At 55.5% G+C, this 13,210-nt stretch overlaps 1 protein-coding gene across 3 annotated transcripts in view; it reads left to right on the top strand.

Annotated features, from left to right (window-relative positions):
• Nucleotides 1-26: 26 nt before the first annotated feature.
• RFX1 (regulatory factor X1) overlaps nucleotides 27-13,210 on the top strand; it is a 32,021-nt gene continuing 18,837 nt past the window's right edge. Inside the window, exons 1-2 of one of the 3 annotated variants that reach the window (XM_059918289.1) lie at nucleotides 27-379; nucleotides 7,256-7,628. In XM_059918289.1, the coding sequence (XP_059774272.1) occupies nucleotides 7,307-7,628 (322 nt within the window). In that variant the 5' untranslated portion in view covers nucleotides 27-379; nucleotides 7,256-7,306. Of the gene's footprint in view, nucleotides 380-7,251; nucleotides 7,629-13,210 lie in introns of all 3 variants that reach the window. The other 2 variants (XM_059918288.1, XM_059918290.1) reach the window with 2 other exon arrangements.

Here is a 13,210-nt window from a genome sequence, read left to right as displayed (position 1 = left end):
GATGAATCAGAGCGCCGAGAAGTCGAGAGGATGTTGAAATACGTGCCTTGGAGCCAATAGCTTAGCGGCAGGGCCTGGCGCCGTCCAATCACTTTTCCCAGTGCCGCCAATCACCCTGGACCCCGCCCCCGGCGGGTGACGTAAGTAGGGTGGGTAGCAACAGTTGCCCCGGTGAGGGAAACGGAGGCGCCATAGCCACGGTAGTCGTGGCGACCAAGCAACCCGGCAACGCGAGTCAACAACAACAACCGACCGGCCGACCCCCACCCCCACCCCCCTGGCCCGGCCTGGGGACCCCGCCACGTTCTGTCCCCCTCCCAACATCGCCTCCGAGACCTGTGGAAAGCCCTTCCGCGGACAGAAGTAGGGAGACGCCGAGGTAACCCGTGCGGCCCCAGGGTGGCGGTCCGGGCCGGGGAGGACAGCGATGCCCGGGCGGCGGGTGTCGCTGTAATCATAATCTTGGGGGAAGGGGCGAGCGGTCAAAATGGCGGCGGCGACTGTCGGGGCCGTGGGGGAGGGGGCTGGGGCCCGGCTGGGGCTACACCACCCGCCCCCGGGCCCCGCAGCCCGGCCCCCGCGAGGGGCGGGCGCTCGCAGGCAGACGGCGAGTGGAGGTAGGCCGGCTAGCCGGGGCGGGGGGCTTTTATATGTCGGGAGGCGCAAGGGGGCGGGACTGGGAGGGCTGGGCCAATGGGAACGAGGGAGGGGCGAGGCGGGACCGAAGTGGGTGGGCGGGGCCAGCTCATAAGGTGTGGGCGGGACCGGCCGGTGTCCCGGGAACCGGGTGGGGCAGCTGCCGCCTAGGCATTCCTGCTCCCGTAAGCGATGGAGGTCACCTGTGCCTTGTCACTTTAGAACCTGCCAGGACTCTGTCTACCACATGTGTGGCCTCAGTTTTCTATCCTGTAAAGTGGGGAGAATCACTGCCATCGCCTCTTTTTTGCATTTCAGGGACTCCTAATTCCTTTCAGGAATTTCTCTAGGGCTCATTCTTGAACTTTTTACTCCTATCTACTTTTTCTGAATTTTTTTATAGATTAACTGTTAGTCTTGATTTCAACATTGCTGTTCGCTCCTACATCTGCCTTCTCTCTGAGAAGAGGTGAAGGTAGACAATTTCATGAAGCTGTGGGTAGGGGTATGGCTTTAGTCTGGACGATTTGGTTCGCAGAAAGTGAAGCCCATGGCAGAGAGGAGTGATCTTGGGTGACTGAGTTAGAAGAACAGAAACTTGATTGCTTCTATGTGGGCAGCTCTAAGATCTAAGATCTCATCTTGTCCCTGGGCAGGGGGCTTGTTCCTGGAGATGGGACCATTCCTAGCTGTTCTGCCCATTCTGGTCTTCCTTTGGGGAAGGAAGTAAATGATGGAGTAAAGGGCGCCTGAGGAAGTTTATGACGCTGCTTCTCTTGGCTAGACACATGTTTTTGTGTCAGTCAAGTTGGTGTCAACTGGGTCACATGTCACTGAGGAGGTACCAGCTTCCAGAGCCACGTGGGCAGGGAGCCTGGACACCGAGGTCAGAGGGAAGGGGAAGTGTTCCACGTTTGTTAGAGGAGAATCTGAGTGACTGCTTTGCCGGGAGACAAGATCTGCCAGCTTGGGGAAGATTTTTTTTTTTTTTTTTTTTTTAAATAGCAGCTGGGCCAAGTCCACTGTGCTTATTCTCTGTCTTGCTTTGGAGCTTGGCATCAGCAGAGCCGAGTGCATGCTGCAGCCGTTTTCTTTTAAAATCAATTAGTAAACTTCAGGGAGAAGGAACGTTTCAGGTTCTCCCAAAGCCTTCCCTCAAGAATTTGAGATAAGGCTTGGGGGTGTCACTTCTCCAGGGACTTTTCCCAGGTCAGGAAATAACCTGATCTGGGAAATATTTCTAAAATCTAGAAATAACCAAGTTGCCAGGTCATCGGCACCTATTAGAAAGGCAAGCTCTGAGCAGAAAGTGATCTAGTCTTGTTAACTGCCCCTCCCCCTTCTTATAGCTTATGCATTTGAAAGGCCCAAGCCCAGAGGGGCTATTAGACTCCTGAAGGGAACACTGGCTTTGGTCACTTGTCCTTGAAACAAACAACTGCTTTCTAGCTGTATGCTCCTGGGCAAGTAACTTCTCTGGACCTTAGTTTCCTCCCATCTAAACTAGGGACAGTGATCCTTGGTAATGATTTTAATCTCATATTACTTTGCTGTGGATCCCATAAAAGAATACATGTTGAGCATCAAATACATAGTAACTGCTCAAACTATGTTGGCTGCTACTGTTATTATGATGGTTGTTGCTTCCTGCTCAGCCTTTGGAATTATACCATTCGCGTTTATTTTTATCATTTTGAATCGGGTGACAGCCTAGTGGCTTTAAAGCTTGACTCACTTGCTGTGTGGGCCGATGACTGGGATCCTGGGAAGCTGAGTGCTAGGACTCTAGTTTCTAGTGGGAAAGTGTCACTCTCCTAAGGCCCTTCTCCAGCTTTAGGAGGGTAGCCAGAAAGAAAATTTTTCCCTGGGCCCAGGCTCAGATCCAGCCCTCCGGGGGGCAGCTGGATGAGCTGGAGCTGTGGGTGTCATGGGAAAGGTGGGGACCTGGGAAGGGTGTCTCTGGAGCTAAGGGTCTCTCCCTCCCCTTCCTGCCACACGCCCCAGCATTTTGGGGCTGAAGACAGGGGATAGGCTAGGCAGGATCCACCCCCTCCCCATCACCACCTACTAGGGACACGGCTTCCAGATAGCACCCACACAGCGCATAGTCTTCCTGGCCTAAGAGGCTTGTTCTGGACCAGGAGGCATCACCTGCCCCTGTAGCACAAGCTTGCTGCTGGCAGGAGGCAGTAACTTTTTCACAAGGTCTTACCAGTTGCTAGATTTGAACCGGCTTTTGACAGTCACTAGCAGTGTGTTCCCAGCATTGTGGACACTCATTTGACAGTAAAAGTTGAGCCCCAGCTGTGTGCTTGTCAGTGTTTTAGTAGCTGGGGATAGAGTCATGGGCAAGGCAGGTCACATCTCCACCCCTGGGGAAAGCTTACTTTTCTGGTCGTGGAGGGAAGAGGAAAATAAACAGGATACAGGGCCAGGAAAAAAATAAAACAGGAGTATGTACTCCAGAGGGCTTGGAAGGGGGTTACCTGAGACCTGAGAAGGTGGCATATGAACTAGGACATGAGTGATAAGGAGCCAGCAGGTGGAGGCGAGGAGAGCATGCCAGTAGATGGAAGAGCTGGTGCAAAGGTCCTGAGGCAGGAGGAGGCCTGGAGCATTTGGGAAGCCACATTGTGGCTAGAACATTCAGAGTGAGAAAGGGGACTGGAAAGGGCCAGATCCCACAGGGCCCTGTGGGTCATGGGGAGGGCTCTGGATTTTATTCTCTGTGATGGGGAGCCTTGGAGCCTTCTCAATAGAGAAGTGACACGATAGGGTGTGTGTTTTCAAAGGATCTTATAGACTATACAGGCAAGAGTAAAGCCAGGAGCCAGTGATGAGAGGGTCCAGGCGAGAGATGATGGTAGCCCAGACTAGCATGGTATTGATAAAGATGGAGGGAAATACCCAGCCTTAGGATCTATTTTGGAGGAATTATTGACAAGTCTTAAAAACTAACTGGCTAGGGAATTCCCTGGCAGTCTAGTGGTGAGGACTCCGTGCTTTCACTGCTGGGGCCCGGGTTTAACCCCTGGTTGGGGAACTAAGATCCTACAAGCTACGTGGTGCAGCCAAAAAAAACACAAAAAACCCAAAAAAACTGGATATAGAGGATGAAGGAAACACACATTATTATATTTAATTTCCCCATTCCCCCAAAGTGAGGGAAGTGAGGTTTTCTTTCCACTTCCTTGGGAGGGCCTTGTCCAAGATGTAAACCATTCAGTTAAGTATCTGGCATCTAGAACAGTTGGCAAACTACAGGCTTCACCTGTTTTATATGGCCTGTGAGCTAAGACTGATTTTTACATTTTTAAGAATGATATTTTGTGACATGATTAATATATCATGATATGTGAAAATTATGAAAATTCAAATCTAAGTGTCTAGAAATAAACTTTTATTGGCACCCAGCCACACTTGCTTGTTTACATATTGTCCATGGCTACTTTAATACTCCAGTGGCAAAGTTGAGTCATTGCAATAGGCTGTCTGCCTTCAAAGCCAAAAATGTTGACTTCACAGAAATTTGCCAGCCCCTGACCTAAAGAATTGATTCAAACATTCTCCAAAAACAGGTGTTGGCTTTGAAGATAGGTGCAGCCATTGGTGCTTTTTTTTGGCAGTTTCATTGCTAAGGAACAGATTTGCTGAGTCATGCTCAGATAGCCGGGGGAATGCCTCATCCTGTATAAATATTTGTGACTTATTCCTCTCTAGGGAACACCCTACAGAACTCTGCTTAACCTAGTCTTCCACAAATGGCAAAAAAAAGAGGGTTCCCTGGTGAAATAATTATGGGAAATATGTCATTCTGTATCATTGTTCCTGGAGACTAACAATGACAGTGCTGAGAAGGTCTCCAATAGAGAAGTTGGTTTAACTGTTTTATCCATCTCCCCTTCCCCTTTTTGAGCTCAGCCTTTCAGTTGTCTCATCACCACCTCCCCCTGCCCCTGAGGGGAAGGGAGGAGGCCTGCAGGGTTGGCACCTCGAGGAGGAGAAAGCACCAGCAAGTGTGGAGCTTTTTTTTTTTAATTAATTAATTTATTTATTTATTTTTGGCTGTGTTCGGTCTTCGTTTCTGTGCGAGGGCTTTCTCTAGTTGCGGCGAGCGGGGGCCACTCTTCATCGCGGTGCGCGGGCCTCTCACTATCGCGGCCTCTCTTGTTGCGGAGCACAGGCTCCAGATGCGCAGGCTCAGTAGTTGTGGCTCACGGGCCTAGTTGCTCCGCGGCATGTGGGATCTTCCCAGACCAGGGCTCGAACCCGTGTCCCCTGCGTTGGCAGGCAGATTCTCAACCACTGCGCCACCAGGGAAGCTGAAGTGTGGAGCTTTTAAAGCCCTTTTGTGGTGGGAGGGGCCCCTAGAGGCCAGCTCTCCTAGGGCTGGGAAAGTCCAGGCCAGGGTTTCTCAGTGCCCCCAGTACCACCTGCCTCTGAATCATCCAGGGGACTAGCTCCAACAGTAGACTCCAGGGTCATCCCAGACTCTGGCAGTGGGGCCTAGGAACCTGCCTTGAACTAACTCCCCAGGTGAGGCTGATGAACACCAGAGTCAGAGTCCCCCTTGGCACCTCTTTGCAAGAGCTTGAGGATTGTGTCTCTCTCCCCCTTCCAGCCCCAACTGGCATGGATGTTTGTTGAATGAATAATAATAATAGCAACTTCCACTTCTCAGTGCTTGTTGCGTGCTGAGCTGATCACATTGGATCTTTACAACAGCCTTATGAATCAGGTGTTCTCATCATCCCCAGGTGACAGATGGGAAAACTGAGACCCAGAGGAAAGTCAGTTACATGTTTATGAATTAAGAGACAGGCCAGGGTTCACGTGGAGGTGGGTCTGACACTGGGCAGACAGGTGCTGATCAGCTGCAGTGACTTGAGCACCTGATCTGGGCCAGAGTTTGGACCCAGTAGTATGAGGAGACCTGAGGAGGTGGGCCTCTCTAATGCTGGCAGAAAAGAGTTTGGGAAGGGCAGGGGCTGGGGGAAGATGTCTTCTCTGTGTGCATGGCAGGCAGTAGCCTCTTCCCTCTCCCGGTGGGCAAGCTCCCCCTGCTGCCGGAGTCCCTGGCAGGCCACCCTTCCGTCCTGCCCAGTGGGAAAGCCCAGAACAACTCCCCTGGACCTGAACCAGGGCCCATTCCCCCTTGGCAAGAGAGACCATGTGCCTCACCCAGCTCCTGGGAGAGGGACCACAACCTTGTAGCAACCACAAAAGCTGCCTCTGCCTGGTCAGGTGGGCCCCATTCTGAGGTCAGCGGCGGCTGCTGGGCCTGCCCTGTGGCCAGGACCTGTTCCCAGCCCAGCTGCCCCTGGCCCTAGAAGGCCACTTTCCTTGAGGAGCTCACATCTGGTGTCACCACCCATAACTGCCCTCACTTCTGTGGCAGCAAGCAGCTCAGGAGGCTTTTTGGACTCAAACAGCTTCCCTGTGTCTGGCACCCCACTGGGAATGATACTCAGCCAAGAATCCAAGCCCAGATGGCAGGCAAGTAGGGAACTGGCACAGGTTGGCTGGGAGATAGCTTTTCCCATGACTTTCCTTTCTGGCAATTAGCCAACTAGTCAAGAGCTTAGAATGCCCAGGGTTCAGACTCAGTCCTGCCACTTCCCTGCTGTGTGGCCTGGGGCAATCTCAGCCTCTCTGAGCCTCAGCTCCTCCTCTGGCAGAAGGAACCCAAATTCAGATGTGATTGTTGCAAAGTTTTAAAGTAAATAACGTAGGGGGACTTCCCTGGTGGTGCAGTGGTTAAGAATCTGCCTGCCAGTGCAGGGGACACAGGTTCGAGCCCTGGTCCGGGAAGATCCCACATGCCGCGGAGCAACTAAGCCCATGCGCCACAACTACTGAGCCTGCGCTCTAGAGCCTGCGAGCCACAGCTACTGAGCCCGCGTGCCGCAACTACTGAAGCCAGCGCGCCTAGAGCCCCTGCTCCACCGCAATGAGAAGCCCGGGCATCGCTCGCCACAACTAGAGAAAGCCTGTGTGCAGCAATGAAGACTCAGTGCAGCCAAAATTAAATTAATTAATTAATTTAAAAAAAAAGAAAACCACAAGCTTTAAAAAAAAAAAAAAAGTCATGTAGGGACTTCCCTGGCGTGGCAGTCCAGTGGTTAAGACTCCACGCTTTCACTACAGGGGGCGCGGGTTCAACCCTGGTCAGGGTACTAAGATCCCACGTGCCACGTGGCGTGGCCAAGAAAAAAAAAATTAAAATTAAGTAATGTAAAGAAAGCACTCAGCACAGTGCCCAGCCTGCAGGAGCCCTCAGGAGAACTGTACTATTTGTTTTTGGGTGAGAGCCGGAGCTCTTCCAGCACAGGGGTCCCCCAGGCGCTGGGGCCTAGGAAGGAAGAAGGCAGGAATCCTGGGCAGGGATGAGTGGAAGAGGGCAGACCAGCTCTGGTCCATACTCAGTTGCCCTGCAGTGATGGATTCGTTATATCTTGCCACCAGCCTCGGGATTTAATTAAGTTACTGATGAACCCAAATATGTCTCTAGGGAGCCAGGAGCTGTCCCTGGTTTCCTCTGCCTGTAGATTAATTCTTGTTTTTCCTTCTTTTTTTTTTCCTCCTCTTCTCCCCCGCCCCACCTTTCTTCCCAAGCAAGCAAAAAAAAAAAAGAAAAGCCTTATTTATTATCATTTTCCCCACTGTTGGCATGGCAACACAGGCGTACGTTACTGAGCTACAGGCAGCCCCGCAACCATCCCAGCCGCCACAGGCCCCTCCACAGGCCCAGCCCCAGCCACCGCCACCACCACCCTCAGCAGCACCCCAGCCCCCCCAGCCCCCCGCCACCACCGCCACCCCCCAGCCCCAGTATGTCACCGAGCTGCAGAGTCCGCAGCCTCAGGCACAGCCACCGGGCGGCCAGAAGCAGTACGTGACAGAGCTCCCGGCCACCCCCACGCCCTCGCAGCCGGCCGGCACGCCCGCCCCATCCCCGGCGTCCCAGCAGTACATCGTGGTCACCGTCTCCGGTAAGTGGACACGTGCTCAGAGCCAGGGCGCTCAGTGAACAACCCCAAAGGGAGTTTTGGGGAGCCTAGCATCCTGGATGTGGGGGCACCCTGGCGGCCTCCCATTGTCACTTATTATGCCTGTTACCAGGAGGGCAGCTTTTAAACTCTCTGGGGTTCCCCGGTGGGATCTGGGGGGGGCGCCTCTGGGGAAGGAGTAGTCAGACCAAGCAGCGAGGCCTCTGTGCCCCCAAACTCCTCCCCACCGGGGCAGCTCTTAGAGCTGTTTCTGTCTCTATCCTCAAGTAAGGTGTCACTTGAAGAAAGGATTGGGCAGTGGAGTTAATTTGCAAACGCCTGCTGGAGATGGAGGGTGAGCGCACAGCCATCATCCGTAAAGGGATCGTAGCAGCTTCGAGCGCTCAGGGGCTGCGTGTGAGGTGCTCCCTGTGGCAGTTCAGGGAGGTCCGCTGGGCGGCCTGGAGGGACCACTTCCCCTCCCCTCCCATTTCATTTTTTGGCAAGCCTCAGGCCAAGCGGGGCTCTTGGCTGGGCGAGTTCATGAGCATGTGATGTGGCCAAGGGCTCCTGTTTGTCACTGTGGCCGCCCCTTGAGGCTGTGGAGCAAATGACCAGGAAGCTTGGGTCATGGCACCCATGGTTCCTGCCTAGAGCATCTTCCCCGTGCCCGCTTATTCTAGAATGGGGATGGGCTGAGCAGAGGGAAGTGGGAGCACAGGGTCACGACAGGCAGTCTCTCCCCTAAGGGAGAATGGGGAGCTCCGAACAGGGCTCGGCGTCGTTAGTGGTTTCTGACGGGCTCTGCGTAGAGGGGAGGATGCAGCGAAACCTCAGGTTGAGGCTGGCCCTGGTCCTCCCAGAGCGGACAAGGAAGTGGTGGGGGTCCTAAGGGCATCCTGGCAGGCTGCGGAAGGAGCAGGTCAAGACTGCGTTTAGGACCATAGGACAATAAAGAGTCAAAATTTGTGGCAGTTGACATGGCCCCATAGGACCAGGACAGAAGCAGCTGGGCCCCGACAGCATCCTGGGGGCTCCTGGCTGTGTCGGGGTCCCCAGGGAGGGCCAGGGGGTGGGGCACGCAGGGGCTCAGGACAGTGACTCTTTAACACACAGACTGGTGTGGAGGGATGGCACGCGAGAGTCAGCTGAGTGCAGAGCGAGGCCAGGCCAAGGACGTGGCCAGGGTCACCGGGCCACAGATCTCCAGGGGGTTCTTGGCGCTGCACAGGGATCCTGATACACTTCCTAGCCAGCATACGCCTCACTGTCCGAGAAACCCACTCCCCCATCTCTCACCTCTGTCACCTCCCTCTCACTCTGTGCTCTTGACCCCTGACCCTGCTACTGACCTCACTGGGGACAAGGCATCATCACATGACAAGAAGGACCCCTTCTCCCACCCAGCCAGCCTCCCAGCACCCGGGCTCCATCTGCACCCACCAGCTCTGCTTTCTGGCTTCTGGAAGGGTGAATCGGCCCCCTGCCTGTTCCAGGCTGCCCCCTCCAAGACTTGCTTCTGCCATCCCGGCCTCTTCACTTGGTCCCTCTCTTGCTGATCTTTTCCACCTGCATGAAAAGATGCAACAGCTCCCATTTTAACCGGGCCCCCCAGGCCCTGCACCCCCTTCAGCTGCTGCCTGATTCTCTTCCCTTTAGGTTAGAATTCCTCAAAGGATTCATCCTCCCTTCCTCAGTCTCTTCTCCCTCACCTCAGCCACCTGCACCTTCCCTCCCCATAGTCCTACGCAGGGTCACCCATGGCCCCTATCTGGTCGATCCACTGGTCACTCTCTGTGCTTCTCTTCCTTGGCCTCTGGGTAGCGCCTGACACACTGGTCCCCGTCCTCCCAGAGATGCCCTCCTGCCCTGGTCTCTGCCCACCTCCCTCCTTCCTCCTCATCTCCCTGACTTTGTCAGCAATGACCTCATCAGGTCTGAGGCCTCCTCTGTGCTCCAGTGATTCTCCCTTCGTGGTGGCCTTGTCCAGCATCTCAGCTTCCGACGCCACCTCTTATGCTGGCAGTGCCACATTGAGGTCTGCATCGTGGGCCTCAGCCCTGAGCCCTAGCTACCTGTGAGCCAGCAAAGGGACCTCTCAAACCAGCATGGCCAAATAGAAGTCTGGATTTTTTTCCTTCTTCAAATCTGGCCTCCACTGAGATTTCCTTGTCCTAGTAAATATCACCCCCAGGTCTGGGTCAGCCTTGATTCCTGTCTTACCCATCCTTTTTTTTTTTTTTTTTCTGGCCACACCGTGCGGCATGTGGGATCTTAGTTCCCTGACCGGGGATCGAACCCTTGCCCCTGCAGTGGGAGCGCAGGGTCTTAACCACTGGACCGCCAAGGAAGTCCCCTGTCTTACCCACCCTTGAGCAAGCAAGATCTCTTGGCTCCACCTCCTCAATGCAGCCAGAACCCACCCCTCTCCCACCTCCACGGCCCCCTACCCTGGTCCAGCCTCTGCTCATACCCTTCACAGTCCTCCCCCTACGGCAACCAGAGGGAGCCTCTTGCCAGCTGTTGATTAGGTCCCATCATGTCCCAGCTCAACCCAGATTATTCCAAGGCAGGTGGCCCTGGGGGCACTCTCTGAGAAACCCTGGCCTGGCCTTTCTTGGCCCTAGGAGACCTGGCCCCCTGTGGCTCACAGGAAGGGGCTTAAAAAGCCCCACACTCCCTGTGCCCCTGCTGACAAGTGTCCAACCTCCTGACTCTGGCCTTCAAGGCCTGCTGGCCACCCAGCACTACCTGGTACTAACCTGCCCCCTAGCATACCTGCTTCAGCCCCACTGGTCTTCCTGTGGCTCCTCAAACCTTCCAGGCTTAGTTCGCCTCTGGGCCTTTGCACTCACCTTGCCCTCTGCCGGGAGCGCTCCCATCCCAGACCTTCTGGTGCTTCATCCCTCGTGAATGCTGGCCTGACCCAGCTCAGCCCTCATACCCCATCAGCCCCTGGGCAGCCAAGAGCAGGTAGGAGGGCTTGCCTGTCACCGCTCGAGGACTTTTCGTAGCCTACAGGGCATCTTATTGGCCCTGAACCTCCTGAGTGCTGGCTTTTGCTGCTTCAGGTGTCCAGGGTCCCCAGAACAAGGGTCTGGAATGGATGCACATCTCCAGACCCCAGAACACCCCAAGTCCCAGCCTACCTCCTCTCTTCCCCTTGTCTTCTCCAGCTCCTCCCAGCACTCCCCCAGGGAGTCCCTGGTGCTTACAGGTCAAAGCCTTTGTTTCCCTCCTCCCCTGGTCCCCCCATCTTGCTGTGGGGCACTCAGTGTGGACGGGTTGCAGTGTTGGCGTGAATGGCTGTTGGCGTGAATCTTAGCCTCCCTTCTTTGGTCAGGCAGTGGCTTAATTGTCTTTCACAGTGGTCCTGGGGAAATTTCATTTCCCTTCTGCTCCCAGTTCTGCCAGGAGCAAGCCTGTCCCCGGAAGGCTTACTGGGCAACGCTTCCTTGATTTGTTCTAAGAGGAGGTTGGGTTGCGCCCTGTCACTGAACTTGTGCTGCTCCGTTCACCCCGCCCCCATCCCCTTGCCGTGATTTCCTAGGGTTCCAACATAACCCTCTCCCAGTTTTAGTGTCCCTTTTATCTAAGGGTGGCCTTTGGGCCACGTGAGCCAGTCCTAGGGGTGGAGGTGGGGGTGTAACTGACACCAGCAAAGGCTGCTGCAAGGTGCCTGGGGTTCCTCCGGAGCCAGAAGCAATCTGAGCTGAGCAGGGACCCAGGGAGTGGCAGGGAGGAGGCAGGGAGGGGCCCTGGACGCAGACCTGGAGCCTAGGCTGGAAGCCAGCCAGGAGCAGCACAACTAACCCGATCCTTGCAAGCTCTGCCCTAAGGTGACTTTGGAGGTGATGGGAAGGAAGCTCCAATGTCCCGGCTTAGGAACAGTCCTCTAGATCCATAAATCCCTGGCCTCAGAGGCAACCGGACTCTCACCCGAAACCCGGGTGGAAGGAGGGCATTGTGGGTCCCGCCAGCTGTCCCTAGGAAAGTGAAAGTGAGCCTGTGGAAGGGGATAGGGCTGGGCTGCAGGAGGGACCATGTCCAGCCTCTCCTCCCTGCTTCTGACTTGGAGTCCTTGGGAGTCCAGCAAGACTTGTGTCCAGGAGAGGGACATGGAGGGTGTTTGTCAGTGTCCCCAAGCATAGATGGGGAAACCGAGGTCAGGGCAGACAAGGGACTCAGGACGCTGGGGGCAGCAGGAGTCCACAGGCCCCCCCAAAGAACCTTTGACTGAAATCATCGGCAGGATGGGAGCAAAGGATCAGGAGGGAGAGGGCCATGACTGCCCCATCTGTTGTCCGTGGTGAACTGGGACCCAGCTTGGAGTCGAGCCTCTCAGGTTTCCCTCTGTCTTCCCCTAAGTAGCTCGTGACATTTGAGGCATGAGTAGGTCTCAGTGAGGAAGTGCAAGGCCCAGGGAGGAAGAGACACTCATCAGACTGAGGGACAGGAAATCAGCTGCCGCTTCCTGACTGGAGACTTGAGACAGCGGGGCCCTCTCTGGTCTGGTGCACATGCCCAGAATGGAGTTTGCAGACAGATGCAGATGCTCGCGGACTCAGTGACCCCCTACGCACACATAAACACACACACACACACACACACACACACACACACACAGCCAAGGCTAGACACAATGGTAGGGAGCCTGCCCTGGCTACAGGAAGACAGGGGCTCACACACAGGAAGCCCCTTGTCCAAAGAGTAGACTCTGGAACCCCACCTGCCCGGCATGCCCTCCTGGCCTGGCAAAGATGGGGATTCCGGCCTTGAGGGCTACCCCAGAGGCAGGAGATGGGCAACACTGGTTCCCAGGGCTTCCCTGTCCCAGGCAGATGCTTGATCTCAGCAAGTCCCCAGGCCTCCAACTGCTCAGGGTCCCGCTTAAGGATCAGCCTTGGCACTTTCATCAAAGCACCAGGGCCTAGGAGGTGGCTGGGGCCAGCCCCCAATTCGCTGCCCACCCTGAGCCAGGCTAAACCTGCCACGGGCCTCCCCTGTCAGGCACTATCCCTTGGGCTGTGCCTGGCTTCCTGTGCCTCATGGACACCCAGGTGTGCCGGGCCCCTCACGTGACTTGGGGCTTTCTCAGGTTCCTCCCAGCGGGCCAGCTCAGTGAGGGCCTCCTCTTTTACCATTCAGGGAAGCCTAAGTACAATAGATGCAAGGGACAATTCCAGCAAAACATAGGAATCGGTGCCCCCTGGAATTGGTTGCGGAGGCAGCTGGCCAAGCAGGCCTGCGGTTCCACTGTCCGCCCCACATCTGGCTACCACTCCCCCACACCCAACATATATACATTCATGTGCTCTGCCCCAGACTTGGCCCCTGAGGTCCTTGCTTCTACCTGGGGTGACCTTTCTGTCCCGGCCAGGCCCTTCTCCATGTCTCCCCACAGCAGCTGAGGCCCAGCTCCCCGCTTTGGAAGCTGAGCCCCAAAGGGATGCTCTGGACCTTGTGGTGTCCCCATAGGCCCCCGGCTCACTGTCCTCTGGTACCCGCGTGCCTGAGTCTGCACACCACTGCCTTTGGGCCCTCAGCCTGGGCCTGACCCTTGACTCTGGGTTCCACACATGGTG

Source organism: Balaenoptera ricei, chromosome 3, assembly GCF_028023285.1.
Source record: "Balaenoptera ricei isolate mBalRic1 chromosome 3, mBalRic1.hap2, whole genome shotgun sequence".
Taxonomy (NCBI): Eukaryota; Metazoa; Chordata; class Mammalia; order Artiodactyla; family Balaenopteridae; genus Balaenoptera; species Balaenoptera ricei.
Note: the sequence above shows the minus strand (reverse complement) of the source record. Positions and strands in the feature narration are given on the sequence as shown.